The following is a 24,606-nucleotide window of genomic DNA, read 5'->3' as shown; positions in this document are numbered from 1 at the left end:
TTTCTTTCCTCAACATTGGAAATATAATCAGAAGGGAGAGTATTTTTTACATAGCTTCAAAATTTCATTTATAAAACTTTGAAAAAGTTTAAATCTATTTCACAAAACTTTTTAAAACAGAAGGAGTAATACACGTTTTTAAACAGGCAGAAGAATATTTTTATGTAGACACAAGCAAAACCATATAATTTATATTCAATTAGAAACTAGGGTTACTAGGCTATATATGCAATTATAAAGTTTCATTCCCTCTAAGATCTGGTACAAGACAGGGATGCCCTCTCTCACCACTTCTGTTCAACATAGTCCTCGAAACACTGGCCAGAGCAATTAGACAGACGAAAGAAATTAAAGGCATAAAAATAGGAAAAGAAGAACTTAAATTATCACTATTTGCAGACGATATGATTCTATACCTAACAGACCCAAAAGGGTCTACAAAGAAACTATTAGAGTTAATAAATGAATTCAGCAAAGTGGCGGGATATAAAATCAACACGCATAAATCAAATGCATTCCTGTATATCAGCGACAAATCCTCTGAAACGGAAATGAGGACAACTACTCCATTCACAATATCCCCCCAAAAAATAAAATACCTGGGAATCAACCTAACAAAAGAGGTGAAAGACCTATACAATGAAAACTACAGAACCCTAAAAAGAGACATAGAAGAAGACCTCAGAAGATGGAAAAATATACCCTGCTCATGGATAGGCAGAACTAACATCATCAAAATGGCGATATTACCAAAAGTTCTCTATAAGTTCAAGGCTATCCCAATCAAAATCCCAACAGCATTTCTTGTAGAAATAGATAAAACAATCAGGAAATTCATATGGAATAATAAAAGACCCAGAATAGCAAAAACAATGCTAGGCAGGAAGTGTGAATCAGGCGGTATAGCGATACCAGACTTCAAACTATACTACAGAGCAATAGTAACAAAAACAGCATGGTACTGGTACCAAAACAGGCGAGTGGACCAATGGTACAGAATAGAAGACACAGTAACCAATCCGCAAAACTACAACTATCTTATATTTGATAAAGGGGCTAAAAGCATGCAATGGAGGAAGGATAGCATCTTCAACAAATGGTGCTGGGAAAACTGGAAATCCATTTGCATCAAAATGAAACTGAATCCCTTTCTCTCGCCATGCACAAAAGTTAACTCAAAATGGATCAAGGAGCTCGATATTAAATCAGAGACACGGCGTCTGATAGAAGAAAAAGTCGGCTATGATCTACATACTGTGGGGTCAGGCCCCAAATTCCTCAATAGGACACCCATAGCGCAAGAGTTAACAACCAGAATCAACAAATGGGACTTACTCAAACTAAAAAGTTTTCTCTCAACAAAAGAAACAATAAGAGAGATAAACAGGGAGCCTACATCCTGGGAACAAATCTTTACCCTACACACTTCAGATAGAGCCCTAATATCCAGAGTATACAAAGAACTCAAAAAATTAGATAATAAGATAACAAATAACCCAATCAACAAATGCGCCAAGGACCTGAACAGACACTTCTCAGAGGAGGACATACAATCAATCAACAAGTACATGAAAAAATGCTCAACATCGCTAGCAGTCAGAGAAATGCAAATCAAAACCACCCTAAGATACCATCTCACTCCAGTAAGATTGGCAGCCATTAAGAAGTCCAACAACAACAAGTGCTGGCGAGGATGCGGGGAAATGGGTACACTTGTTCATTGTTGGTGGGACTGCAAAATGGTGCAGCCAATTTGGAAAGCAGTATGGAGATTTCTTGGAAAGCTGGGAATGGAACCACCATTTGACCCAGCTATTCCCCTTCTCGGTCTATTCCCTAAAGACCTAACAAGAGCATGCTACAGGGACACTGCTATATCGATGTTAATAGCAGCACAATTCACGATAGCAAGATTGTGGAACCAACCTAGAAGCCCTTCAATAGATGAATGGATTAAAAAAATGTGGCATTTATACACAATGGAGTATTACTCTGCAATAAGAAATGACAAAATCATAGAATTTGGAGGGAAATGGATGGCATTAGAGCAGATTATGCTAAGTGAAGCTAGCCAATCCTTAAAAAACAAATGCCAAATGACTGCTGTGATATAAGGGGAGTAACCAAGGACAGGGTAGGGATGAAGAGCTTGAGAAGAAGAATAACATTAAACAGGGATGATAGGCGGGAGGGAAACTGAGAGTTAAGGGAAATTGCATGGAATTGGAAGGTGAGCCTCAGGGTTATACACAATTACATATAAGAGGAAAGGAGGAGTATGAGAAAAATTATATAAGTGGAAGAAACGATTTATAGTAGAGGGGATGGAGAGAGAGAAGGGGAGGGGAGGGGAGGGGAGGGGAGGGGAGGGGTGAGGGGACAGTGGAGAATGGGATAGACAGCAGAATACATCAGTCACTAGAAAGGCAATTTGTAAATCAATGGAAATGTAACTGATGTGACACAGCAATCTGTATACGGGGTAAAAATGGGAGTTCATAACCCACTTGAATCAATCTGTGAAATATGGTATATTAAGAACTATGTAATGTTTTGAACAACCAACAATAAAATAAAAAAAAAAATAAATAAAGTTTCCAACAGATGCTTATTTATAGCCAATAAAGAAAACAAGGTGATTCTATATTACACCATAGAACAGGTCTTTTTTCTTCTTCTTCTTGCTATCTATAAACATAAATCTTTACACACAATAAAATCCAATAATTTACCCAAGCAAATTATAAATATTCTCCTTACAAAATTGAGAGAAATATCACTAAGGTGTTTGATATCCAATGAATAACCAATAAACAGAGGTTACTTTCTTTTGCATCTAGGAAAAAATGTATATATACTTTTTAAAATTAATGATATAATTAATTAAAAATTGGAAATATTATGTAATAGACAAATGAAGGAATTTGTGAACATACATGTAGATAAATTCTTTAACCTGCCTGGCCTTAATTCTTTTCATCTATAAACTGAACACAGTGATAACAACCATTACACAGAGTTGTCAGAATAGATAATAATTTTCACATGAAAGTGCTTTACAAATTAAAACACAGAATATGAAGGAAGACTTCTATTAAGATCTTAGGAAGAAGCATAGAAACTTATAGACTGTGAAAGTAAACTGAACAAAGTCTGGTCTGTCTGTCCTTCCTCCCTCTTCAAGAATACTGAAAGTTAAACACTGCCTTGAAAAATCTAAAAAATGTTTGATTTATGCACTGAAGTAATGCTCAAGAGGATTATTAAGATTTTAGTTTATGACAGTGTTTTAGTAAATGCTTATAAAATTAAACTATAACTACAAGAAAATTAGCCCAGATTTTGTTTTTTTAATTCAGCTCTACATAAAAACAAAAATGGGTTTTTGAGTCTTAACCTTAAACTCCACTTATATTTACCCAAGGATATCCTAACACAAAATGGACAGTAGCTTTAAAAAAATCTTTGAAGGGGCTGGGGATGTGGCTCAAGCAATAACGTGCTCACCTGGCATGCGTGGGGTGCTGGGTTCGATCCTCAGCACCACATAAAAATAAAATAAAGATGTTGTGTCCACCGAAAACTAAAATAAATAAATAAATATTTAAAAAAAATTTCTCTCTCTCTCTCTCTTGCTCAAAAAAAAAAAATCTTTGAAGCAATCTTAAACGATTGAACATCTTTGACAAAAACAAAAACTATAGAGGATAAGGCATTTTGGAAAGTTCATAAAGGAACAAAAGCCTGTGCAGTTACTAAATGATGTCTTAACTTACAAAAGAGAAATATATTACAAATCTTGCTACCTGGACAAAATTAAATTAAAAAGTCAATATGCTTTATTGATCAATACAATTATGCCATGAATGAATTTCAAGTATCATTAAGAGAAATCTCACACATTGGTGAAGAAAGATATCAGATTTCATGAACCATATCTTCAGATTTATCCATAAACTGACTGAAGGTGGTCTAAGCAAAAATCATTTGTGATCCAAGTAAAAAGCAAAATTGACAGTCATTTTGATAAAATAAAGAAATAATTAACTATAAAATTCTAGATCAGAGATGCAACCTAACACAACTGTACAGGAAGGAACTGGTACAAAGAGTAAGTGAAACTGTGACACTCAAATATTTAATTTACTATTTCCATAATTAAAACCCAAAGAAAAAAATCCAAAAATCTCTATTAAGCTCACTGGTCACTGGGAAGCTTTGATAGTGAATGATTGTTAGTGATACTAAGAAATGATATCCTAGTACCTGATACATGGAGGCCTGTCAGGAATGCCTTGTGATATCAGTAGGAGTTCCTACCAAGGAAGCCAGTTGATGGTGCTTAAAGTGTAGGTGTACACTGGCATAGAAAATAAAGCTTGCCACTTACTTCACTGTCTCTTTTTTGATTAAAAGACTTCACTGTGCTACTACCATGAGGTCAATATTGTGCCAAGCATAGTGGAGAAAACAGAGCATGGTTACTTTCTGAAGAAGAAAATCAACAAGAAGTATTTACTAAGTGCTTATATAATGCCAGATATTAGGCTGAGCATATCATTTGCATTTTCTCAATGAAAATTCCCAACAGTTCTATGAGATTGCCACATTTCTTAAATCCATTATACAGATATAGAACTTGAATTTAGTTACCTTGTCCATCATCATATCCAGTAAATAAAACTTTTCAAGTTAGAAATCTGTGTTTAAAATACCTGAAAAGGTTTTTTATTTTTAAATGTAGACATCTATCCCCATAAACTTACTTTTTATTGCTTTTTTGCCACAATCCAAAGGTTTGTATAAATTATTTTTATTTGTCTTAAGATACTTTTCAAATTCCATTTTGATTTTCTTTTTGACTCAATGGCTGTTAAAGAGCATGTTGTTTACTTTTTACATATCTGTAAATTCTCCCATATTATTTATTTAGTTCTAGTTTTATTCCATTGTGGTTAGAAAAGACATTTTGAATGATTTCAGTTTTCCAAAATTATTAAGATTTGTTTTATAACCTAAAACATGATCTATTATGGAGAATATTCTGTGCTTGCTTGAGAAAAAAGGTGTATTCTTCTTCTCTTTTATGGAAAATTCCACACATGCCAGCTAAAATAATTTGGTCTACACCATTATTCAAGTAGACTGTTTATTGATTTTCTGTCTGGATATTCTACCCATTATTGTAAGTGAGGTATTGAAGTCTACCCAAAAGGGCAAATTAGCTCAGTATTAGAAGAATAATAAAATAATAAAAATTAGAGCAGAAATAAAGCAATAGAGAACCAAAGAACAAGAAGCAACAAGTATATTAAGAGCTTATCATTTTTAAAGAAAAAACACAAACCTTTGCTAGACTAAGAGAAGGAACAAATAAGCATACATAATTAGAAATAAAAGAGAGCACATTACCGTAACACCTCAGACATAAGAAATTATTATGAAGAATTACATCACAACTAACTGAATACCCTAGAAGAAATGGAAAAATCCTTGAAACATAAAACTTACCAAAACTGAATCAAAAGTAAATAGAAAGTTTGAACACATCAATAACAAATAAGGAGACCGAATCAGTAATAAAAAATCTTCCAACAAAGACCCTAATGGCTTCACTGGTGAATTCTACCAACATTCAAAGACTAATTAACACCAATCCTTCTTAAATTCATCCTAAAATCAAGAGGAAACACTTTTCAAACATATTCTATGAGGCCATCAACATCCTGAAAACAGGGAAAGATATAAGAAAGGGAAAACATAGGACAATATTTGGTGAGCTTGATAAAATACAAGCAAATAATTTCAATGACACATTAAAAAGATCAAAAACTATGATAATGTGTTAATTACCTCAAGGATACAAGAATGTTTCAATTCATAAAAATGAAACACGCAAATGATACAACGGGGCTAATAAAATTAACAATAACAAAAAAAAAAACATAATCACCTCAGTAGGTCCAGAAAAAACATTTGTCAAGCTTCAACACCTGTTTTTGATTAGAACTCTCAACAAAATAGAATATAGAAGTGTCTTATGTCAATATAAGAAAGGACATATGTGAAAATCCCACAAGTAACATCACAATCTACAAGGAAAACCTGAAAAGTTTTCCCTTCAGATTCTGTAAAAGAAAGACAAAGATGCCCACTCCCTACTCCCACTTCTTTCTAGAAGTCCCAGTCAAGCAAGATAGGTAGAAAAAAAAATAGAAAGGAAAAGAAATAAGAATAAAAAAGAAATTAAAAGAAAAGAAAGAAAAAAGAAAAGAAATAAAGGGAATTCAAATTGAAAAAAAGGTACAACAATCTTGTTTACAGATGACATTATCATACACACACACACACACACACACACACACACACAGAGAAAACCCTAAGGACTCAACAAGAAAACTGTTAGAAATAATTTTAAAAATGCATTCAGTGAAGGGGTAGGATACAAAAATCAATCATGTTTCTAAACAGAATTACTATCTGAAAGGAAAGTTAAAACAATCTTATTAACAAATAACAAGAAAAATAATAAAATAGGAATAAATTTAACCAAACATGTAAAAGACTGAAAATTATAACAAAAAATAGAAATAAGCTTAACCAAATAAGTGAAAGCTTGAAAATTTGAAAATATACATAGATTATATTTAAAAAGACAGAAATAAAAGAAAGGCCATCCCATTTTCATAGCCTGGAAGAATTACTAGTATTAAAATGCCTGTAATATCCAAAGTGATTTACAGAGTCAATGAAATAACAATCAAAAACTCAATATCAGGCTGGGGTTGTGGCTCAGAGATAGAGTACTCGCCTAGCATGCATAAGGCGTGAGGTTCGATCCTCAGCACCATATAAAAATAAAATAAAGTTATTGTGTCCACCTATAACTAAAAAAATAAATATTTAAAAAACTCAATAGCATTCTTCACAGAAGTAGGAAAATAATCCCAAAACTCATATGGAACTGCTAAAAGCCCTAGTCAAAGCCGGAGGCATAAGACTTCCTGATTTCAAAATATATTATAATGACACAGTATAAAATATAGTATAGTACTGGCACAAAACAGACATATACATCAATAGCATAAAATACAGAGCCCAGAAATCGATTCAATTATCTATGGTCAACTCATCTCTAACAACAGTGCCAAGAACACAAAGTGGTGAAAAGACAGACATATAAAACCCTAAGGATGCAACAAGAAAACTATAAGAACTAACTTAAAAAATGATTCAGTAAAGCTGCAGGAGACAAAATCTAGATATCTACATGTGGAAGAATATATTGAACCCATGTGACACAAAAATCAATACAAACTCTTGGCACAAAAAAGTTAACACAAGATAGATCAAAGACTTACTGAACTCCTGAAAGAAAATATAGGGGAAATCATCCTGATGTTAGTCTGGGAAATGATTTTTTGGATATAACACTGGAAGTAGAAGTCACAAAAAGAAAAATAGATAAACAGGACTACATCAAATTAAAAAGTTTCTGCACAACAAAGAAAATAATCAACAGAATAGAAAGGAAATCTATAAAATCGGAAGAAATATTTGTAAACCATGTATCTGGTAAAGGTTAACGTTCAAAATATAGTTCTTGAAAAGTCTAACAACTCAGTAGCAAAGTCTATGTTCTTTCTGGAGGCTTTTGGGGAGATGTGTCCTTACCTTTTCCAGCCTACACGCCTTGGCTCATGGTACCACCTTCAAAACCAGCATGGTAGCATCTTCAAATTTCTGATTTGGAGATAAACTCTCCTGAATCTCTCTTTAATTTATAAGGATCCTTTGGAGTACTTGGGCCCAAAAGTATAAGACAACCTCTGCAACCCAAGGTCAGCTAATCAGTATTGTTAAACCCTCCCACTCCTATAAAGTAATATAACATTTTAATTTAGTGTCCACTTGGCAATCAGTTATTAGTTGTGGAACTTTTAGTTGTGGAACTTATTAGTTCCACAACTAATAAGTTCAAGAGTTGTTTTGTGGTTTTAGAAATCAGATAAGAAATTTTCTAAATAACTCATTATATGTCTAAGATTAGGCAACATATTATGACCAACACCTAAAAGCTAAACAATAACTACAGATTTTAATATTTAACTTAATATAATCATTCCCACTTCTAAAAGACAACTGAAAATTGAAAACAAATGTGCTAGTTCTAAACAGAATCATAAACATCCTGGTGTTGAACTTCTAAGACAGGGTCATGGTAGTACCACAGTATCTTACGATGGATTGTGAAACAAAAATAGGTGGCAGTACAATGCTAGGATTAGCTCATGTTGTTTCCATGAACACATTTTGAAGCCTGAAAATATAGGAAACTTCAGAAAAATGCATGTGCATGTGAGAGATGAAAGGTCAGGATGTCAATCAAATAAAAGGTATTAAAGACCTAAAAGTACACACTTCTGATTGGATGCAAGTACACAGACTAGCTGTGAAGGCGCCATCCTGGGATCCTGCAAGTAGAAGACAGTGCAACCCCAGGTTAAATGAAGGCAGCTTCCTAGGACTCCAAGAGGAGGACTATTCAGATCCACTTTAGTTGTGTGATTTCAAGATAAATGTTTTTACCTGAAAATGCCATGATTTTATTCTCTTTTATTGCTGAGTAATATTTAATTGTGTATATATGCCATATTTTTTTATCCACTCATCTATTGAAAGGCATCTAGGTTGGTTTCATAGTTTAACTATGATGAATTGTGCTGCTATAAACATTGATGTGGCTGTGTCCCTGTAGTATGCTGTTTTTAAGTCCTTTGGATATAGATCAAGGAGAGGGATAGCTGAGTCAAATGATGGTTCCATTCCCAATTTTCCAAGGAATCTCCATACTATTTTCCATAGTGGCTGCACCAATTTGTAGTCCCACCAGCAGTGTATGATTAGAGAAGATAATGCTAATGATTAGAGAAGATAATGCTAAGTGAAGTTAGCCAATCCCAAAAAATCAAATGCTGAATGTTTTCTCTGATATAAGGAGGCTGATTCATAGTGGGGTAGAGAGGGGGAGCATGGGAGGAATAGATGAACTCTACATAGGGCAGAGGGGTGGGACGGGAAGGGAGAGGTCATGGGGTTAGAAATGATGGTAAAATGTGACGGTCATTAGTATCCAAAGTACACGTATGAAGACACGAATTGGTGTCAATATGCTTTGTATACTACCAGAGATAAGAAAAATTGTGCTCTATATGTGTAATAAGAATGGTAAGGCATTCCGCTGTTATATATAATTAAAAATAATTTTTAAAAAGATACATGTTTTTAATATGTCATTGTAGATTAATTCTTCCAGTCCCACACTATTGGCTATCCTCAAACTATAAAACAGACATAGGACTGAGATAACAATTCCTAAGTTATTTACTGTTTAAGAAACATAATACTAATAATATTAAGTACTAACATTTAAAAAATAGGATTTACCTAAAACTGAGAAAGCACAATTAACATATTTTCTATGAAGCATATTAATAATTTCAACCAAGCTAATATTAGGGAATTATTCAAAACCATCCCAGGACATTTTATTCCAACTTCTTACCCCTTCAAAATGCAGCTCCAACAATTGATATTTACAATAATACCTTTAGGTTTTTGAAAGATACTAAATGGTTCTTCATCATTAAAAAAAAAATAAGTCATGGTCAGAATAATTTTACTACTCAACTTACTGAGAGTATGCTGTTGAAGACACTGTATTTAAAATTTTATAATTAAATATAAATATATGAAATACCTCTATCAGAATATTCAAGTATTCATACTATCCTTCTCCTATACATTGCTCAAACATAAGTTTACTTCAATAGAATCAACAGCATGGTTCAAGTTTTTATATAATTTAATTAATATAATTAAATTAAAACTTTCTAATATATGGGAACAAGGATTATAAGAAATCCATTGTTTTCTAAACACTGAAATTTTGTTTTAACCTATCAAGTGTAATCTCAACAAAAATACAAAATAGAAGCTATACTGTATTTCATATCAGAATTTATTATTTCTTGAGGCTTTGCTCTTTTATTGAGAAAAGCTAAAAAAGAAAAAATATTCATAAAGGGAAAGTATTATTCAATTTTCCAGTAAATAATTAAGATTTATGTACATCTCTGGATAAAAATGATGTTGATAATGATGATGGTAGGGATGACAATGACAAATATTTGAATAATTTAGCCTAAGATGCTTTTTCTGAGGAAGGAAAAAAAATCAGAGGAAATACTATTAAAATTCATTTATTAATTATCATCCTAATTGTAAATGAAGTGAAAAATTTTACTTTCTCTGAATGCAACAATAACCTTTCCCAGAAAGCCATTCATGTACTTGTTGATATACGCTGACCACTATTCAGCAATGGCTGGCAACAGTGGCAAATGATACGGAAAACAAATGCTTCAAAACCATTCAAATAATCACAAGCTTCTTCTGCATTCACAACTTGTAGGAAAGAGAGCCTAGATGAAAAAGCATCATCCAGTGACTCTCACAAGGAATATAAACACCAATATCAGCAAATCACACAAAACCAGTGTAAGGTAGTCTTAAGAAAACAAAAATAAATATTAAAATTATTAAAGGATATTAATATACTAAAACAATTAAGGGATATTAATTATTTGATATCTTACTGATGGCCAAGAAACATATTGTATATCTGTTGATTTGAATGTGTTTCTTAAAACTTCATGTATTAGAAACTTAATTTCCAAATTAAAATTTTTAATGGTATTTGGAGGTCGGGCCTTCGGAAGTAACAAGATTTGAGAGAGCAGAGCGAAGACCTCTTGCTCTGCCTCACCACATGACGCCCTCTGCATTATGTTATGATGCAGCAAGAATGTCCTCACCAGATGACAAGCAGAGGCTGGGGCCATGCTCTTGGATCTAGTAGCCTTCAAAACTATGAGCTAAAGTAAACATTTTTCTTTATAAATTACCTTCTCTGTGTTATTATGCTATAGCAACAGAAAACAGAATAAGACAATATCTTGATACAACTATAGAAAATAAGATATTTAATTCTTGATTGATTATGGTCTAGCAGAAAAAGATTTTACTTTCCCAGACAGAAAATTCAATATCTTTCACAAATGCCAAAAGCATGATCAAACATTTTTCTAAAATATTGATCAAATTATACTTAATAGAGACAGAGAGAACAGATGTATGTGCAACAAATTAGTTTATCAACTCAAATTTTATCAGAGTTCTAAAAATTCAGATAGAGCCTCCATTGTACAAAAACTGAGCATTAAATCATGACACTGAGGACAAGCAATAATGATGTAACAAGAAACAAAGTACAATAAGTTTTTTTTTTTAACTACAGGGAAATGCATTGAATAGATTAGACATTTTAGGCTTTGGTTTGATATTTCCAGTAGTCAATTTAAAAGTGTTAAATGGAATTTTCCCAAGGATGAGATAGTAAAAGAAGATAGAAAGTAGTATGAAACTCTCCACTATGTCTCAATAGTCAAAAAGTAGTATGAAACTCTCCAATATCTCAGAACAACTTCAGACTACCTCAGTGTCTCTTATTGAAAGCATCCCTGAGTCAACATTTTTATGTCAAATAAATAAGTAAAAAAAAATCAAATTAATACATGATAATGTCTTATGTTCTGTGTTCCCCAGTTAATTTATTCAATTATCCCATATTTATAGAGGGTCCATAAAGCAATATGCCACTTACAAATTTATGGTGTAGATATGCATATGTTAAAGACCCATATGTTAAAGGCTTGGTCACCAGCATGTGGAACTACTGGGAGGTGATGGGACATTTAGCAAGTGGGCCTAATGAAGGAAGTTAGGACAGTAGAGACATATTTCTACTGTATGTGGAGATGTAAATTGGTACAGCCACTATGAAAATCAGTATAGTTTCCTCAAAAGATTAGGAATGGAACTACCATATGATCTAGCTATACTACTCCTCAGTATTTAGCAAAAAAATTAAAGTCAGCATACTTTAGAGATGCATGCAATCCATGTTTACTGCAGCACAATTCACAATATCCAAGTTACAAATCAGCCTATGTGTCCATCAACCAATGAATGTTTATAAAAAAAGATATATATATATATATATATATATATATATATATATATATATATAGAGAGAGAGAGAGAGAGAGAGAGAGAGAGAGAGAGAGAGAATGGTACAATATTCTCGGCATAAATAAAAATGAAATCATGTTATCTGCAGGAAAATGGATGGAAGTAAAGAACATCATATTGAATGAAATAAGCCAGACTCAGAAAGTCAAGAGTCTTATATTGTCTCATATATATATGGAATGCTAGAGAGAAAAAAATTTTTTAAAGGCACCTCATGAAAATAGAATTGAGAGCACTAGGGAAGAAGAAAGGAAACAAGGAGAGCGAGGAGGTGGGTATAAGGGGAGGTACTGGGCAATGAAACTCACCAAATTTTATATATATACACATAATGCATATATATATGAATATATGTATATATGTATGAATATGCCACAATGAAACCAACTACTTTGTATAATTACTATACTTACTATATATTATAATTACTAGGCCAATAAAATATTGAAACATAGTATAAAATATTACTTTAAAATAATTTTTCAAAAGTAGAGAAGCTTGAAGCAGAAGTATCTGTAGAGAACTATACCATAGTAATAAGAATCCAGTGATAGAAACATGACAACAGATATGAGCTGCAGATGGGTTCAGAAGAAGCCTAACTTCAGACTCTTTGACCACAAGGCTACAGGACAACAGTGCACATTATTCAAAGGGAATGTTCAAGAAAATTACTAACATCTTACGTCATGAATGGGAGAGATGTATTACTTACCCGGTTGATATGGTTGTTCCCTAAAATAACCTGTAGGAGTGTTTTCTCAAATTCTTCCAACTTCTTGTAACACTTTTTAAGAATATAATTAGATAAGTTATAATCACTGGTCAGTTTAGCTAAAGTACCAACAGCTTCTGTCCAAAAGCTTGAAAAGGGAAGTTTGGGATTACGATAAAAAGCAATCAGGCCATCCAGCAGCTGACAAACAGAATCAGAGACTATGGAAAAGTCTTTTTCAAAGTGGGTTAAATCTGTTTTCAGACTACCTGATTCTGTCAAGTTCTTTAGTCCAAGCAGATGCTGTAAGAACTGCATGTGAGAAAACAAAGGATTTTCTGGGGCGGCACCAGGTCTTTTCACCAGAGGTAGTAGTGGAAAAAGTGGGGGTGTGCAGCTCTCCACAAAATGTGGGGATAGCTCCAAAGACTCAGTTCTCTGTTCACTTGATAAATCACACCCAGAATCTTCCATCGGAGTTAATGTACTTTCAGAACTTCCATGTTCCTGAGCCAGCAACAGGGAAGATAAGTTCCCTAAAACAGAAAGGAATAGGAGAGTTATCTCCTTATAACTAAAATTTCTTCATATAAAAACTAGACACTGATTTTTCTAACTTAAAATACTAAATGAAATATATAAATACATATTAAACGTTTAACAAATAGTAGTATAAAAAAATGAGTAGAGGGAAACCTGTAACAGAAACTGCTCAGGCTGACTGCAGGAAAGGTCTCTTCTTCACAACTGAAAAGCAATGGTGATTTGCCTTGTGTTCCAGTTACTAGCTCTCATTTAACTACACGCCATGCTCAAAAGATATAATAGAGGGGGGAAAGGCTTCAAGAACCAAAGCAGGTAACAGTGTGGTACAGATTCCAATAGGTGATCACAAGTAACAGGTGTATCCAAACACTGAAATTTGCTTAGAATATTGAGAAGTTAGGAGCATTAGAAAGCCCTGCCTAGTTTGATCTGTGTATCCTGAAATTAGTGATAATAGAACTACATATAATATAAAGTAGACTATAAATTCAAAATAAAAGTTAGGAAAATGAAAAATACAAAATAATTCCATAACCAAAGGTAAGTACAAAAACACAGATTTAACAAAGGAAAACACGGTATTGTACACAGTGTTTATATCAGGACTCCTACATATTTTGATGTTACTTCTACAGAATGTACAACATTAAGATATAGAAATATGTAGAGGCCAAATAACATGAGATCATTTATGACATATTAAGAACCTCAGAACTTATCCTGTAGGGTATAGAGTAAATTTCAAACTTGAATTGTGTAAGATTCCTTTGGAAAATTTATACACATACACATATACACACATCCAAATTAAAAAAATACCAATAATATCTATATCTATATATGTGTGTATATATGCAGTTAAAACTAAGCACAATAAATTTAGGTCATTCTTAAAGAGACAAACCATCATAAATACAAATTATGTAAAATGGTATTGGTTATAATTTTAAGTGATTATCAGTAACATGTACAAACTCAACTGAAACCAACTGAAAATTCTCATTGAACATTCTAAAGCACACACATATACCTATGAAACCATGCACAAGAAATAGTTCAGTCAGCAATATAAGGAGGATCAGGAATGAAGTATAAAAGGTCTAAGTCTGGAAAGTGAAATGGCATGATTTTCAATAATCAAATCTAGTGAATACCTAGATTTGATATTCACTCAGGTTTCATATGAGAAGTTAGGAAAACAAGATCAAAGAAGGATGCTGAAGAGTATGAATATTTCAGAACTCAGTGGAGAAAGAACAGTCATTAAAGAGACAGAGAATAAACAATTAAAAAGGTATAAGAAGAATACATAAGAATACATCATGAAAGTCAAGAAAACAATATTAATGAGAATGACAAGAAGAAAAGAAGTCCAACTACAAAGTGTTGAAAAAACATCTGTTGGAATTCAAAGCAGAAAACCATCAATGATCTTATCCATAGCAGCTTTATCTGTAGTAAACTTTGGTCAGTCAGTCAGGGTGGCAAACAGAGGATGGAGAGCAGTGGACTTGAAGAGTGAATGGAAAGAAAGTAGGTGAAAGAGCAGCCAACTCTTCTGAGGATTTGTATCAGGAGAGCATAAAATAGTAACATCAAACAAGCATTGCTCAAGTTGGAAGAAACTTGAACAATCATAGATGAAAAAGAAAAAAAATAATGGAGAGTGAGAGTTTGGAGATATGAGGGAAAATAAAAATGGCAGGTGGGACATGGGCTGGAGAAGGTGGAGACAAGCCCAGGGCTCCAGTGAATGGGATGGGCTCAATAATTTGGAAGTATATTTTTTCATCTGAGGCTGAAAAAGAAGGGTGAAAATGTACATGGATTGGAAAGCTACCTGGCATTCAGGAAGTTAAAGAAGATCTTACCTAGTAGCCATGGCTCCCTGAAGCAGGAGACAGGTAGACAATAGTTTAACAGGGAAGAGAAAGAAGAAGAAGAAGAAAAATGGCATCATCTACCTTCTATACCATATATTTGTAAATCTATCTAAATTGTTGCTCTTTGTCCTTCAATAAAATCAGCAGCAGATGGGATAATAATAGAATTCAATCACTTAATAGATACCTACTATAATCACTACAAATGTGCAGATATGTGCTTGCTGATCATCACTACAATATCTATATTCCAAGCTTAGGGAGCTAATACAGAGTTCAAACATGTGATGATATCCAGAACAATGATCTACTGGAAAGTGTTTAAATGCATGTGGGTATACTAAAAGAGCCAGACAGTCTGATCATTTTAAGCAAATAAGGATAAACACTTGAAATGACTTCTCAAGACATACATTAAAAACAAAGGGGCAGTGGGGCAATAGTAATTATTCAGGTGAATTATACTTCTTTCATGAGAGTCAAACAGCTCTCCAAAGAGAAAGTGAACAATTTCATTAACCTATTCTAATTTCCATCAAGACAAGCTGAATTTTAAAGGTGATGATTTCAAGGAAGACTCATAAAATTAATTCTACCAATTAATAGGCCAGAAGCTGTTTTGTGGTTTCTGCTTTTCATTCCTCACGGGCTAGCCAAAACCACTCCATTTCATATCTTTCATGTAAGCCAGGTACAAATTTGAAGGGAGTAGTTCAACCCATGTGTGTACAATGGGGACAGGAATACACCAAACTGAACATTCTTCTTCTTGGCTGCTTGATCATTTCCATAATCTCAAAAAAAAAGTGTCATGAGGGCATATGTTGGAGATGAAAAACATACTGAGAGCAATCTTCCCTCAGTGTCCTAAATAAATGCATCAACTCCACAAAAGATGATCACACTGAAGTTTTACCTAATACATATTGAAGTCAAAATATCAAATTAAATGAAAGAATCTTATGTTCATTATTTCATTTTACAAAGCAGTTTCATAAAGCAGTTCAATTTATGGTCACAACAATCCTGGAAGATGTTTTTTCAATTCCTGACTTACTGAAAAGGAAACGTAGGTTAAGAGACCTGAGAAAAGCCACATAGTGAGTAGGTAAAATCAATATCATCAGTTCAAGTCCAACCACCTTTGAACCATGGAAAAGATACCCTATGTGCTTTTATACCATCTCAGTACATTTCCACTGAAGTGTTTAATTATTTCTATGTGTTATCTACTTGTTTATGAGCTCCTGGGGCCTAAGTTATGTCTCTTGTCATCCTTGTGGTCCTTTCACCCACCAATTTTATTGACTGTAGAAGAAACCCTATCAAGAGAAATGCCTAATATTATAACTTTCTGTTGGTTGTAACAGATTTTCTGTCATGCTGAATATTTATTATGAACCAAGATCAAGTTCTTTGCAACTTACACCAAACCACAGCGATCACTTCTTTCATGAGAGACAAACAGCTCTCTAAAGAGAAAGTGATAGCTTAGAGAGATTAGATAAACAGGTAGGTAGATGAGAAAAGAATATGACTATTATAATATTTAAAATATTTCACAAAAATAGCTAACAAAAAGCCAATAACATGTTTTTTTTTTTCATGACATCAATTACCTCTTGTAACCAATAACCAATTTACTTCTTCTATCTGTTCTCAATGTGGATGAATGATGGCTACAAACAGTATTTACATTAGAAACTAAAGCATGCACTATTGTAAATCACTCAGTAATAGTGGGCAAATGTAACTATAGTATATAATACTTTACAACATGAAAAAGAGAAATAGTTTTCTTAGTAGAAAACATTTTCAGTGATACTATTAACGGTTACAATCTCTGACAATAGTCATAAATAAGATACTTATTCATAAAACAAAATTTAAAATGTCCACCTTATTTAAGTAATGCTTGGCATGGAAACAGACAATATACCTCAGTCCCTTGAGTTTTTCATTCTACTCATTTGCTTCAGTTTGTATTTTCAACGCCTATCTCAAAGCATGACTAACAAAGCTTCATAACCAAGGACAGAAAAGAAAATGAAGCCATGTGTTTGTCTGTAATTCCTATTTTTTTCTAAGAGGGACTCAGGTGAAACAGAAGTCAAATGAGCCTTTTCTCTTAACTTATTATTGAGCTGAAGTGCTTGAGAGATGCAACAGCTTCCAACTTAGTGCGTATGACCTACCTATCTGCCACTAGATTTAATAGACACAGCACGCACACACACAGATCAAGCAGTCTGACATACATTAAGTTCTCAATAAATATCATCTGTTACTAAATAATTATAGAGATCATAAATCTACATTAAATTATGAAATCTTATGCAAATCCATGAAATAAGTTATTATTTAAAAGCTGTAACAAACAAAACTTGCAGATTCTGTCTACAACTGTCAATGTCCCTCTCACATACTGGATACCCTAGACTTTCTATTTCCTTTTCCTAAATCCTTAACTCTCCCATTTTCTTTCAGTTTTTAAATTCTCTCCTAAACCCATTTACTGTTTCAGAGTAGATCTCAAATACACTCAAACAATAGAGTTGGTGCCTGTTATGGTTTAGATATTAGGAGTCACCCAAAAGCTCATGTATGAAACAATGCAAGAAGGTTTAGAGGTGAAATGATTGGGTTGTGAGAGTCTTAACCCAATTAGTGAATTAATCCCCTGACAGAGATTAACTGTGTGGTAACTAAAGGCTGGTAGGGTATGGCTGGACGGGATGGGACATTGAGAGCATGACTTTGGGATATAAATTTTGTATATGGTGAATGTTGTCTCCTCTTAACCCTGCTTTGTGGTGACCTTGTCCACCTCAGCTTTCCTCAACCACACTCTTCCTCCATGATGTTCTGCCTCACCTCAGGCCCAAAGGAATGAAGGAGGCTGTCTGTGGACTAAGACCTCTGAAACTGTGACCCCCCCCCCACCCCAAAAATAAACTTTTCCTCCTCTAATTGATCTTGTCAGGTCTTTTTGTTGCAGTAATGAAAAAGCTGACCGTGCCCTCTTATCACACACCCTATCCTAAAAATGCCCAACCCTGAATCAACAGCAAATATATTTTTTGCTGCCCTCAAAAATACTTGCAGCCACATCAATTCTTGATGTCTTTTCTCATGTCTATACTCCATACCTCACCCATAAAAATAAACCTACAGATCTAAGTGTATTCCTTGCAAGTCCCATTAACTTTATGAAAGTGAACAAATCATCTTCATGCATTGTACACACAAATACACAATTCATGTTTGTCCCAAATATGGCCTATTCAGCTATTATCATAACTATCTCTCCTGTTAGCAGTCCAGGATGATGGATTATCTTTGGCCTCTTTCTCCCTTCTATAGTCCACATACAATGAAACAACATGTTACAATGATTATACATTCTACACACACATTGGTCATGATTCTCCCCAAAAGCAGAAACAGAGAAATCCTAAAACCTGCAAAGGCAAGATGGAGACCCAGGAATACCACTGCTATAAATTCCAATCCAAAAACCAGTAGGCTTAAGACCAAAGAAGAATCAATATTTCTACTGAATACGAAGACAGGAGAAGACCCACATCTTACTTCAAGGAAGGAAGAAGCAGTTGCCCCATACTTGAAGAAGACTTAACATTTTGTTCTATTCAGGCCTTCAATGATTAGATGAGGTCAACTCACATTATGGAGGCCAACACAATCCACTTCACCCAGTCTACCAATTCAAGCAATCCCATTCAAAAACACACAGCACACAGAATGATATCTGACCAAATACTTGGACATCTCATGGACCTGTCAAGTTGACATGTAAAATCAATCATCATAATCTGTCTTTCCATAGCCCCTTCCCCACTTTAGTTGACACCACCATCTCTTGAACTGCTTAATGCACTACCCTTCCTATCTTATCTACCTGCCTCTAGTTGTGTCCTCCTATGAGCCACATTCTTCTAAAACACTCCTGTGATCACAGAATTTCTATCCTTAAAATATCCAGAGGCTTCCCTTGCCTTACAGGAAAGAGTCCTCCAAGTTCCTCAGTTTGGCTAACAAAACCTTTTACTGTATGCTTCCCCAATACTCTTTTCCAGCCTTACATCTGTCCTTACCCTTATTTATGTGCAATGTTATTAGGTCGCCAAAACATGCTATACTATTTCACATAACCGTGCATTTACACAATTTTTTCCCCTGGTGAATCCTTATACTATAACCCAGACACATACTGATTCTTCAAGTTCTGCTTCAAATCCTTTATGAAACCTTCCCTGTTGTCACCAAGCAAAGAAAACCACTCTCCATTTAGGCTATCTTGTACCTCATACATACTTCAGTTGCTATACCCAAAAACCTGTGCTGGATGTATTAGTGATTTCTGATTGAAAAAGAGAGATTTTGAAGGCAGTTTATTTATGTGGGTGGTTTCTATTGCTTAATGTCTGCCCTCTTATGTACTTGGTGATTTGAACACTTGTTGAAAAAAAACATATATTTTTTGAAATGCACTCAAATGTCATCATAGGAAATATATAATTTCTCACTACCAACCATGATTTCCCAGTTTTAATAATCACTCACATATACTGATGGACTGAAAAATTTTAAAAGTATTGTTTCCGCCACCTGGTGGTCAAACAGGAAATACTATTTTAACTGTATAATTCATCTAATCTGACAGTGTTTCAATTGAAAGCAACTGTTTGGCCTTTCTCTAGAAGAGTATACGTCAGTATATTGGAAAGCATATTTGAAAAATTCTGAAAAAGAAAGGGCTTCAACACGTTTAATTCCATTCTAGTAATCTGCACCACCAATATAATATCACAAAAGAGGCAATATAAAATGCAGGAAAATATAAAGTAATGGAATGATTTGTTTTCACTGAATTGTCTTCGCTGAACAAAGTTCACAAAAGACATAGGGTATTTGTGGGCTAACTTGGTTCTAGATTACTTGGCAACACTCTGGACTCAGGACTTCACACTCTGGACTTTCTGGTTGTTTCTTTCTCTCCTAAGTCATCTTACAGCCTTCCTCAATGTTACACCTACAGCTTTCTTTCCCCATTACAGCTTCATAGATACCCCCATCTTTTTCAAGCTAAAAAAATTCCTTTTGGCTAATGACTCTCAAATATGAATCTCCAGTCCCAACCCACTCTCAAGCTCAAATCACTAGGTTTCTTTGCAGGCTAGTATGTCAACTAAGCTTGGTCTTAGCACTTAAAACTTCATGTGTCTAAAAGAGATCATTATCTTCACTTAGACTTGATACAAGTTCTTAGTAACAATGCTACTATCCTCCTGTCTCCAAGGTTTCAAACTTGAAAATTGACTTTCTCTTTGTCCTTGACCTTCATATATTGGAAAATAATACTGATCCCCCCTTGCCCTTCTGCTCCCTGGAATCACCAAGTTGGTTCCTATTTCAGGGCCTTCCTCTGCATGAAACATTCTGTATGTAATATTCTTCTACCCTCATTCACAATTTTCTCAAGACTGGTTCTTTTTGACATTCAAGTATGACTTTATGTGTCCCTTCTGTAGAAATGCCTTCCCTGACCACCCCATTTAAAGCAAACACCAGCTCAGCATTTGACACATCACCCTGTTTTAAATAAGTATCACTTATCATCTCCTACTGATAGATTCTATCCTTGCCCTCAAGAATGTGTGCTCCAGGATACTTCCTGGTTTGCTGCCATATTCCAGATGCTGAGTAAGAGTATAATGATATTTATCCAATGAATACAAACCTTTTTGATATAATCTCTTTTATTCAAATGTCAAAGTAATTACATGTGAAGACCTGGACTATGACAGTGATGTTCCTGTCTCCCGTCAAATCACTCTAAGTAAGCTTACCTTCATATAATGTAAAACACACTGCCTGATACATGTGTAGTATAACACTCAACAAATGTTAAGTTGTCCTTCTATTTTCCTGTTGAAAAATCAACAAAGATGGTTTACTGTCAACAGAATAAAACATGTTTTACACTGGCACTCACATCTCTTCTTAATAAGCTCCACCCTACTTATTCATCTTATTCCTCATTCCCTGTATGCTACAGTCAGATTAGACTATTTTCCAGTATGTTTCTGTATCTATCTATGCCTCATACTGTTCCTTCTTGTCTTAAATACCCTCATATTCATAATTCTCTAAATAGTAACCATCCTTCAAGATAAGCACTTTTTTCAAAAAGACTTTTATAAGTCTTATTTTATAAGAGAAAATAACCCAAACATCTTCTGTCCTCTGCACACTAATATTTTTCTCTAAACCATAAAGTCTTGTTGGTTATAATTCATAATGTGATTTTGTTCAGACTAGATTGTAGGATCCTATGTTGCCCACCCCCAGTATTGTGAATGCCAAACTGCACAGCACTCTTCAATCTAGCACCCACCTTATCAGATGAGATTCCACAAATCTCTAATCTGTCCTTGACCAAACTTCTTTCGAAGAGAATTTGCCTGACTTTGTTTTCTACCAATCACTGAAGCTATTGCTGTGACCTCAGCGTTGGCCACAGGATTCCAATTCCTTATATATATACTCCTGGAATGTTATCTGTAAGGTGATTTGGTCCCCTGAGCTTCCTGAATTAGGTAATAAATGAGTTTAACATTCTTTCCTACCATATGTGTCCTCTTCATTCTCTATCAAAAATGATGTTCACTGAGCTCATTCACCCAGCACAGAGTTTCCTTTAACTTAGTTAAGAATTCCTATGCATGGGCATTTAGTATTTTTAGGGGAAGTTTCCTGGAACTTGCATTTTACATAACATTTCAGGGTATTATTATCTTATCTCTCTATATTCTCTATACTGACTCTACCCCCTACAGGTACTGAGTAAAAAGTAAGTGGATAACTGAGAAAGTCTGAAAAGCACTGCTTCGTTCTACTCCAATCTCATGTACTCAGCCTGTTTCATCGGTACCTTGCTAGATTTGATATCCCTAAATTAAAAAAAAAATTTATATTGAAGTATATTACTTCTCTAATTTTCAAGCTTTCTTGCACATTACAGCGACTTTAGGTTTTTTTAAAAAATCCAATACAACCCATATTCTATACCAAATACATCAGAATTTCTAAGCATGGGACCCAGGTAGCAGTGTTTTTTAAACTCCCAGATGATTCCAGCAGGGCAACCACTTGCTTATATTGAATTATGTTTATTTTTCAATTATTTGGACAGCAGAGAAATAGGCTGTGCCCTATTGGTTCCATCTCAACTCTCGCCTCCATGACTCTTGGAATGTCCTTTTTCTTCTGTATGTGTTCATGTTAATTCCTGTTTCATCGTTCAAGGTTCAATTGCAGCTCCACTTCCTTTTCAGGGATAACTTTGTACTTAATTTTCTATTTGGCAAGAGTAGACCCTTTTATATTTTAACTGTTCTATCCCACCTTATCCTGAGTCATCATCACTGCCTGTTATTGTTTAGATATGAGATGCCACCCAAAAGCCAACAGGTTAAGAAAATGTAAGAATGTTCAGAGAGGAAATTATACTGAGAGATATAACCTAATCAGTAGATTGATCCACTGACAAGGATTAACTGGGTGGTAATTATAGGCAGGTAGGGTGTGGTTAAAGGAAGTAGGTAACTGGGTGTACCTTTCAGGTTTATATTTTGTCCCTGATGTGTGGCACACTCTCTCTGCTTCCAGGTGCCATGTTCTGAGCTGCTTTCCTCTGCCACACCCTTTCATCTTAATGTTCTGCCTCACTTTGGACCCAGAGCAATAAAGTTGGCAATCTGTGGACTGAGATCTCTAAAACCTTAAGTTCAAATAAACTTTACCTCCTCTAAAATTGTTCTTCTCAGGTCTTTGGGTCATAGGGATGAAAAAGCTGATTAAAACACTTCCTTTATAAACCACATTCTCAGAATCCTACAGAGCAGTTTCCTACTGTTTCCACTCCCACTAGAAATCCATTCCATGGAGAATCCAGAGCAAGAAGTTTAAAACTCCTACTAAATGTTTCCTATTTAAAAAAATAAAAAATGTTCTTTTTTTCCAGTCCTATTGTACCAAGAGTTCTACCCATTAGAACAAGCCCTGCATAAGCTGTGCTCTGGCCTCTCCCTGGCCTCACCTTTACCCCACTATTCTAACTGCTTCTGCTCTACAGCCATGCTGATCTGTTTCTGTTCTCTGGGCATTCTGACCTCAGCACCACCAGGAGGACTGTAGGATCACTGACCAAACAGTCTGTTTGTAGCCCTGTTCCCATCCACAAATACTCCACACTTCAATCTGTTTTATTGCCTTCACAGCTTTTAACATGCTCAGAATTGTCTTGCCTTTATTTGTCTCCTTCATAGAAATATAAATTCTATTATATTATCTTGTTCACCACTAGACTTCCAGAAGTCCAAGAATTTTTGTTGAATAAGGAATCAATTAATCAATTAATGGATAAAAAGGAATAAATATAACAAGGCAAACTGTAATGCATCTTGTAATTATTTTTATATATGACTATTTTAGGAGCGCTTCCCTTTCTAACCAAGCCATAGTTTCTAATGGACTGTAAATAGACTTGTTCTTTTTTTCCAGGCTTGAAAGTTAAGCACTACTGAATAAATATGATATATTTAAGTACTTGTTGATTTTGGCTATTTTAGAAGATCCTCAATATTGTATTCAGTATTCATAAATATTGCAAACATTTTAATTGCCTTTCAGTTGCCTGAAATCTTTCAATCTACAAACATCCACCTAAATTGCATGTTTACTATATCACAACTGAATATGTACAACAAGAAGTCTCCAGTTTTAATTCACCTTCCAATTCCTTCACCTTTCAATTCCACCCTATAAATTACATCCAAATGGTAAAATGCAACTTGTAAATCCACAATTGTAGGTTTTTGCCTCTATAAGGCCATTGATTTACCTCATGTGAAACTAAGCATATTTTTGTCTAACTGATGTTATCTGTATCAAACATGTTGGTCTCAATCAGGAAACTTTAGGATGCCCCAAATATGAACTGTGTCCCTAGAGATAAACCCTTACTTGAACCACACATTTTTTATAGCCTGCCATACACAGGCTCATGGTTTATGGATTCTACCTTCACGGTTTTATTTTATTTTTTACACCTGACATATTGAAACTAGTCCATGAAATGCAGGCCTTGTTTAAAAGCTATCAAAACATTCACTGTGCAGGACTAGAAACAAATGTTTTTTTATAAAACCATACTGACAAATCACTCATATCAAGAAAATTGCTTTCTATTAGAGGGAGGAAAAACCCACAAAATTTCAGACAATA

At 34.3% G+C, this 24,606-nt stretch overlaps 1 protein-coding gene across 2 annotated transcripts in view; it reads right to left on the bottom strand.

Annotated features, from left to right (window-relative positions):
- MEI4 (meiotic double-stranded break formation protein 4) overlaps positions 1–24,606 on the bottom strand; it is a gene marked incomplete at both ends in the record, with an annotated part of 132,496 nt that overhangs the window by 88,928 nt on the left and 18,962 nt on the right. The window contains one exon of one of the 2 annotated variants that reach the window (XM_081296506.1): positions 12,869–13,375. In XM_081296506.1, coding sequence (XP_081152632.1) covers positions 12,869–13,375 — 507 coding nt within the window. Of the gene's footprint in view, positions 1–12,868; positions 13,405–24,606 lie in introns of both variants that reach the window. The other variant, XM_081296505.1, reaches the window with a different exon arrangement.

The sequence above is a fragment of the Spermophilus citellus genome (genome assembly GCF_964194105.1).
Source record: "Spermophilus citellus genome assembly, chromosome: 5".
NCBI lineage: Eukaryota > Metazoa > Chordata > Mammalia > Rodentia > Sciuridae > Spermophilus > Spermophilus citellus.
Note: the sequence above shows the minus strand (reverse complement) of the source record. Positions and strands in the feature narration are given on the sequence as shown.